Source organism: Buceros rhinoceros, unplaced genomic scaffold, assembly GCF_000710305.1.
Source record: "Buceros rhinoceros silvestris isolate BGI_N320 unplaced genomic scaffold, ASM71030v1 scaffold1212, whole genome shotgun sequence".
Taxonomy (NCBI): Eukaryota; Metazoa; Chordata; class Aves; order Bucerotiformes; family Bucerotidae; genus Buceros; species Buceros rhinoceros.
Genome location: NW_010398084.1, coordinates 14,289 through 22,599, shown reverse-complemented (window position 1 = coordinate 22,599; position 8,311 = coordinate 14,289). Strand labels below are relative to the sequence as shown.

Genomic DNA, 8,311 nt, shown 5'->3' with positions numbered 1-8,311 from the left:
GCTCCTCCTCTTTTGCTGTTGATTTACTCCTGGGTCTATCTTTTTCTTCTGAACCATGTCTTTAAAGTAGTAAGTTGAACTGTCACTGCATTGACAACTGTGAACCGTGCTGAGCTCTGCCCTTCCTTCCCACAGGGAGGATAGTCCTGTCTACCTGTCGGGCCTGGGAACCGTGGGGCTGGAGGTGTATGAGCAGGTGCCAAAGCTGGACGCAGTGATTTTCCCTGCAGGAGGCCACTGTGGCTTGCTGGCAGGGTCAGCTGCTGCACTCAAACACCTCAACCCAAATATTTCTGTAATTGTAAGTTTCCTTTCATTTGTAAAGTGTTGCTTTTTGACAGCTTTCACAGATATTTTCAAAACGCACTGGTATCTAGTGACACAGTGGCAGAGACTGCATATGCTGGGGACCAGGACTACCTGTGCCCCTGGGCTTTATCAGGGAGAAGAGCCACTGAGAGCCTTGGAAGCCTTCTCTTCCTTGGCTGCTTGGTTGGGTTTAAGAAAAAATGTGTGAAGGATCTTCCAAAGCAAATGAAATACCGTTCTGTGTTTTGAAATAATTTCTTACTGGAGAAGTTTGGACATAAATAAGCCTCAGGGTAAATTTAGTGATAGCACAGTCATTAAGCAATTTGAAATTAACTGTTACTTCTAAGAGGAAACTTTGTGTAGCTCTTTTTGTTGGTGTCCACTTTGGTGATTTGTGTTACAACAACCAGAAAAAAATGTGACCACACTTGTCTTCCCCAGGGGGTTGAATCTGAAAGTTTCCCTGTATTGCAACAGTCCTTAAAGGCAGGACACCCAGTTGAAGACCAGGCTTGCAGCAATCATCACTTTTACGGAGGTAAGAAAATGGATTATTCTTCTGGAGATAAAATAAAGGTTTTCATTTATTTCTCCAACCATATTCTTTTCTCATTAATTCAGTTAAAACATACTTTAAATGAAACCTCTGGAGAGTCAGAATTTAATTCATGCTGTAAGAACAACTTCTGACAGATTTTCACCACCACCACTCCAGGGTGCAATACTATTTCCAGTACATGTGAAATGTTCAGGTGAATACTTAGTAATATGAGAATATTTATCTGGCCATTGTGCTCACAAGCAGCATCTTAACCAGTGAAGCCAATGGGAATACTCTTGTGTAAAAGACTAATTTGTGAAAAGGCAGGAAAAATTAGCTTATTTTATTATTTATTAGCTCCTTATTTAATGCTTAAATATTTACTCACACCACTATTCTCAGAACAATCGTGTTTATAAACAGTACATTTGTTTCCACATCATTTGTAAAAAAAAACCCAAACCTCAGCTGTTAAGCAATTTAAGAATATCCTGTTTACCTGATGTTCAAATAGCTGGAAGCTTTGGGTTAAGTGGGAGTTTTATAAACAAAGAACTCTCTCAGTAAGCTCTGCCTGTCTCTGCACTCCTTTGCTGTCTTGTAGATAACAAACCTAGCGCCACTCTTGGTTCTTCTCTTCTTTGGGCCTCGTTGTACAGTGAAAAGTACTGCTGGGCTGCAGGATCACTCTCATGGTGCAACTATACCAGTGAAGAATCATAATTTTCTTAAAGGGACCCAAAATGTCAAAAATTCCTGGGACATTTTGTCTTTCATTAGCAAATGCATATTTGTCATATAAATAATCAGGCAACTTAAGATCATGTAACAGCAGTGTGCTGTTACACAAAACAGTCAGGACTTTAAAAAAATGCTGAACTCGTTGTCTGAAGCAGCCGGCTTGTTATTTTTGTCTTTTGAAATCTGCAGATGTGAGTGGGCTTTGCTTTGGCAGCAATTCTTTGCAGCTGACTGGGAAACTTGTGGATAAAGTTGTTGCTGTGAGGTAGGTGAAGAAAAGAGGTGAAATTAATAATACTGGGTGAACATTATTGTATATGAAAAATGTGCTTATGCTGGGAGAGTATTGTGGTTCTTCATGTACAGTGGCGAGGAGGCTGGTAGAAGTTGCCATCATGCACAGAGTGTGAGAGCATGGTGGTGGTGGGGTGCCTTTTATTCCAAGAGGGGCACTGAAGACACTGAACCCAATCCCGCATATCACAGAATATCTCAAGTTGGAAGACACCCATAAAGGATCATTGAGTTCAAATCCCTGCTCCTTGCAAGACTAATGACTAAAAGTGTCATCCTGACCGACCCCTTTGGCCAAAAATTCGCCTGCTGCTAGTACCTGGTCATGTTTGTGTTCTATAATTTTTGAAGTCAGCCTTTCACAAAACTCTTCCAAATCATCGCTGAAAGCCTGAGTTGGCAGAATATGCTTACCGCTAGGATTTAGCTAGCACAGTGGTTCTAGTAAAAAATGCCATCTTGTCTTTCAGTTAATAACAAGACTGAGATGTACATTCAGCCCCAGCAGCACAGCTCTCAGCAATGCTTTGGGGTCATATGTGCCTGGGAGGATGGAAGGAATCCCTTTATACATAAACATATTGTCTTCTGCTTCTGGTAGCTCTTTTCTCTTCGCTTTTCTTTTGACACAACTCTTTTGTCTTCAGGGAGGAGGACATCCTCATTTCAATGCTGAGGTTGCTGGAGTATGAGCGAGCCATGGTTGATGCAGAAGGGTCTATAGGACTTGCAGCACTGGTTGCAGGGAAGCTGCCCGAGTTGAAGGGTAAAAGGTATGGCAGCTATTGCAAACAGAGAACTGTGGCAAAAGCATGGGTTTGAGTGCCTTGCTCCCGGGAAATGGAGAGAAACTACTTGTTTCATGAGTGATGAGGCAATTCCTGCCCCTAAATTGGTAATGGGCCTATCTGTGGCATCTACTTCAGGCTGAAGGGACCACACACAGGTCAGAAGATCATATTGAACAAGACAAATGTCAGCCTGGAGACCAGCCAAATCTTGCCATTTTCCTGTATTCTCAAATGGTTGGGGGAAAGACTAGCTCCACGACGCATGGTCACATCTGCCAGGAGAGCATCCTGCCCTGGTCAGCCTGTGGCCTTTTCTCATTCTACTTGTGGAAATCAGCCTCATCTGTGCTGGGACAGGAGCTAGGCTATCCTCTGCAGTGGCTCAGTGACACCTGACAACTCCTGCCCAGACAGTCAATGAGATTACCCTTGTGCTTAGTGTTAAATGTGTGGCTAAGTGCCTTCAGGCACCTGGGCTTGAGTACTCGGTGTTTAAGTGGATTGAGCCTTGTCTCAGGGCATAGCCTAGAATATTTTTAAACTTAAATGCACTCAAGATAAAATAGATTTTCCAATGCATAGCTGTATGCTGACACACTTCTTCAGAAGAGGTTGACAGAGTGCATCAGAGCAGCAACACATTTCAATCCAGTACAGATAAAATAAAAGGAAAAATGCCAGGTTTGGGTTAAAAGGGGTGAGGGTTGACTGTGCAGAGAGAGAGTTATCATGGACTATCCAAGTGGCTCTTCACTACTCTTCAAACATTTCTGTACTCATTTTGCAGGGTTGAAATGGATTTAATTAATAGTTATAGAAAGCCTTGTATATACATGTTATCTAACCATTAAGAGGCAGACCCAGAATTTTCAGCAAAAAATGATGTAACATTTTTAAAATCTGAAACAGAACCAGAATTCTCCAGCTAATTATCTCTAACAGGACTAAAATATCCAGCAAATGCAAAACAAAAATAAAGTTTCAGACCAACTAATGCAGGCAGCTGTCAGTCTCCCACTGCCTGCCCATAGTTGATGTGGAGAGCCAGGAACCCCTCTGACGTGTAATATATGTTTATCAAAGGGTGATCCTAGCAGATCTTAAGCTAATATTGAATACCGTGCCTGTGATTTACAGTTCCTTTGCACAGACAAGTGCTAATCAAAAATCCCATTTTTCTCTTTTTAGAGTGGCAATTGTTATATGCAGTGGAAACTTGGAGCTACATTTGCTGCAACAGTGCATAGCTCGTGCTCTGACCCTTGATAACAGACTGTGCAGATTTTCCCTTGTGCTCTCGGATAGTCCAGGAGACATTTCAAAGCTACTGGAGATTTTGGCTCGGGAAGAAACAAGGTAAATCAGACTAATAGTAGGGGAACATAATCATAGAACAGCATGAAGGTTACTAAAGATCTGGACATTTCCAAAAAGCCTGTGAAAGCAAATCCGTAAGTAACTAAGTAATCAAAGGGGTTTTTCTTGTTATATTTCTGAAAACACTTGTATTTCCTTCATTTTTGTTCCAAAATGCAGGCACCTTTGCAGCATAGAACAAATGTCTACTACAGAGAGCAGCAATGATGATTGTCTAAACACTTAACAGAAACTATTTTAGAATGACAAAGGATTGTTGTGATCTCTAATTTATCCCTTATTTCATCTAGAGTATTGGATTTCAAACAAGAACGCATGTTTGTGACATCCGAGTTCTTCACTGTTGAGGTAAGTACTGGCCTCCCCTAGTTTATTCTGTTTTCTTATGTCTCTCTGTCACTATGTGTAAGAGATCCAATGGATTGCGCAGTGATTTGGGGAGCAGTGTTATACAGCATCTTCCCTCAACTTTGGCATATAAATAATACATGATCTAGTTTACCTGCTATTGTGACACCGTGGGTGAAATACTCTAGCTGTCACTATTGCAAATCTTCTTTACGTGCGTGGTGGAGTGCCAGAGGGATTGAGCAAGATGCAGCATCCGTCCAGAACTTGAAGAACCAGCTGTAGGCTGGCTGTAATTATCCAAGATCATTTGCCTTAAAGCAATGTGGAGAACTCCCGTGCTCTTAAGGAATCCTTGTTTTTAACAAGGCAGGGCCTCAGTTTTGTACCTTATCCGCAAAGTGCATAGAGAAAAATTGTTATTCCTTTGTGGAGTATTTGATTCAGAAACAGTGAGGTGGTGTTATCAGCTAATGGCATTTCTTAAAAGGAATTTTATGCCATTTGTCTCATGGCATATCCCGTATTTCAGCTGGTTTGGCAAAGGTGTGGTTCCACTGATTTCATGCTTCTGCTGTCCAAGTCCAACCTGATTCAGTCTGTGAAATCACAGGTGGAAAACAAATTAGGGATCTTTGCTAAGGAGGCTTATAACTAGAATTCAGTAATGCTACTGAGCAAGGCAGTTCCTCCATTTTGACATGTAAATCTGATTTTCCACTTGGTGCAAAATCCTGCTCATTATTTTCACTTGCATATATAAAGAATAGGTTGGATTAAAGATGACTATAGCAAAGCGCTACAGTGAAGTTCATGGACATCTTTCAGAACATAATATCATGAGTTTTCTCAAGTGACTAGGGCTAACATTACATTGTTCTACGTTTTGCCGTAACATTCCGCCGGCTTACGAGTTTGGATAACTGGAAGATAACCACATGGGGCAGACAAATCCATCTGATTCAGCAACTAATCTAGCTCTGAAAAACCTGTTTACTGAAGGCTAGATTCAACAAACTCTGCAAGTCTTCTAAAGTTTTCAGTGAGATTTTTATTAAGTAAGGCTTGTAACGCTACTAAGCAAATTAAACAAATCCCAGTCTTTTAGTTTTTGATTGAGAATGTTAAAACAATTTTCTGTTGCTCTTGCAACCTCTCCCAGTGAGGCAATTTTATCAGAATCTGTAGTAAATACAGTCCCTGAATGGAAAAGTGCCATCTGCTATTGTCCACACTTTAAATACAATGTATTTTCAATGACTGTCTACTTCACTAATCTGACAGGGTTGTACTGTAAGTGGGCTGAAGGAAGGAATTTGTATCCCTGAATAATTTCTTTGGGTATTGGATTTGCATGATGGCTTTTAATCAGGCTGGGGTGGGGGGATATTTATTGGATAATTAGATGTGAGGTACAAAACAGTGATTCAATTTATATATCTCAGTGACTTTTGAAGCTGCTCCAAAGTCATACCTAGTGAATCAAGAAGCTTCTCTTTGACAACTAGAACAAGGGTAATAAAAAATGGTAAAATACTGAATTTATCTTTAAGTGTCAAAATGAATTTGCTCTAACCAAATATTGAAAAATGTACATATTTTCTTAGTAAAGTTAGTACTTACGGGGAGGTTTTGCCTTTTACTTTGTTGCTTGTAAGGGCCAAAGCCCTTGAGAATTTGCTACTAAACAGACCTGCAAAGAACTTTTTATCATTTTCATCAGCATAAATCACAGCACATTAAATGAAGCGTGCATTTAAGTCTGGATCAAGAACCAAAGTTACCATGTTTTGGACTGGTGGTAATAATAAGAAAGACATTGCAGCTATATTCACTCTAGTGAACGTACATACTTTCAGCTGTGAAGTGTTTGACAGAAAAGAGCAGTAAGCACAGTGGCTTATCTGAAACATTAAATCAGTGCTATCCAGATTGTCATTTCAGTATTTAATCGTCCTTCTAGATTTACCCCTTCATTTCCAAAGGAGAGAAACTTGGCTTGTAGTCAGGAAGAGAGAGCATTCTTTTTCCCCTCTAGTGCAATGCCTTGCTGTGTTAGTGTTTATTCATGGACCCTTGGAATGCTCCATGGGAAGATCCTTGCTGATAGTCTGACTGCATGGAGTAGGAAGGACTTTCTGAAAGAAAGCTTTACGGTCAAACTACTCTGCTAGTAGTAGTACATTTAGAACATTTTACTGGTAAAATAAGAGATTTTTTTTTATTAAAAAGAAAGGATTATGGCTAGACTGGATTCAGCTGTTTCGTAATGAAGCACCTTGTACAGCGGAATCAGCTTGTCCCATTCTTTGGAACAATATGGGAGTTTCTTTTGGATACTCCCTGCTGGTATCTCCAGTTTAGTCTCTTTCCTTGTGCTTCATACTGGATTTCTGCCTTGTAGAGGACTACAGCCTGGCTTCCAAAGTCCCAATTCTGAAATAGATAACTCCCAGCAAATCATACCTACAACCAGTAGGTAGGCTTCACATTTTACACCTTTTGAGGCAGGTTAGATGACCAGGAATATCTAAACAGAAATAAAGTTAAGACCTAAATAAAAATTAATCTAATATCACCAACTGACTGGATATAGAGATTAAAAGGATTACACAGCTCCTGGGAGGAAATTACTTGCTTATGTGAACTTTTCCTATTCTTTATCAGTAATATTCCTCTGCTTCAACATGGGACAATTTATTGCTTAAATTGCTTCCATCTGCAAATCTATTTATAACCATTTATAACCTTTTAAATCCCTTTAATTTCATATTATTATCCATTCAGAAAGAGATCAAAGAGCAAAATCGGTAATTGACTTAGCAAAGATAGTTCTACCTTGTTATGAAGCCATGCAAGGCTCTGCTATAGAATAGCAGCTTGCCTGCTTGATGGGTGTTTATGTTTGGACTCGGGCAACTCAGATGAAAAAGAAGTGTCTTTGAGCGTATCAAGTTTCTAGAAAAGTCTTCTTCTCACCATTAAAACTGCAACATAATCAGAGGAGCAGGGGCCTTCAAGGTCTTGAGGTGCTCCAGCATCTTTCAGAGAAGCAGCTGAGGTGGCAGTTTTTCCTCTGACCTCTGTCCTGTTTACTTCAAATCACTTGGGAGCTTAACTCTGCTGTGGTTTTAAATAACTCAGAACAGACCAGCTGTAAAAAGAACATCCATCACAGTACTTCTCCCTCTGACTGTACAACTAAATACTAATCCGCAAATCAAATGTTGCTTTTTCTTTACTATAACACTACACGTTGTCCCAGCAGTGCTGGGTTTCCTGGCTTGCTTTTGTGTGCTGTAATATCTGGTTTTTTCCATACAGTTTATTCATCCCAGGCCAGAACTCATTAAATTATTTAGTCTGCTCTGGTTTATTTGAGTAAATTCCTTTGGGCCAACTTGCATTTTGTAAAAGGTTGGAGGAGAGTATTTTGGATTAGAGTCCCCAGTTGCCTACATATTTCGTATTATTGTCCTGTGAAGAGAATATAGAGGAGCAGGCAGCTGTCCAGCTATGAGAAGGATGCTGTCATTCCTAAAGCATTTGCTGCATGACCTGGGCAAGGCACTGTTTACGTGCTTTGGCTCCCATCTGCAAAATGGAGATGTTAGAAGCAGGAAGCTCAACAATACAGTTCTGAGGCTCTCCATAAGATTTGGTCATTTTCTTCAATGGCATTCCACAGCAGATGAACATGGTATGGAATAGCCCGCCCCAGCTGTAGAAGTAAGAACCTGAGTCTGAGGAGGCTAAGAGTAAACCTGTTGGATTATCTGACTTAGGTAATGCAACAGCAACTTGTTTGTGCTCACGCTCACCAACCTGTATGCAAGAGCATGCCAAATGATAAGGCCTCCGGCTGTACAACCAAGCGGCAGTTGTGGCAGTTGTCGGCTCCTTTCCA

General features: G+C 40.5%; 1 protein-coding gene across 1 annotated transcript in view; it reads left to right on the top strand.

Moving 5' to 3' along the window:
- LOC104488851 (serine racemase-like) overlaps positions 1-8,311 on the top strand; it is a 28,088-nt gene that overhangs the window by 19,179 nt on the left and 598 nt on the right. The window contains exons 5-10 of the mRNA XM_010130942.1: positions 136-301; positions 754-850; positions 1,784-1,859; positions 2,536-2,661; positions 3,868-4,035; positions 4,347-4,404. Coding sequence (XP_010129244.1) covers positions 136-301; positions 754-850; positions 1,784-1,859; positions 2,536-2,661; positions 3,868-4,035; positions 4,347-4,404 — 691 coding nt within the window. The remainder of the gene's footprint in view (positions 1-135; positions 302-753; positions 851-1,783; positions 1,860-2,535; positions 2,662-3,867; positions 4,036-4,346; positions 4,405-8,311) is intronic.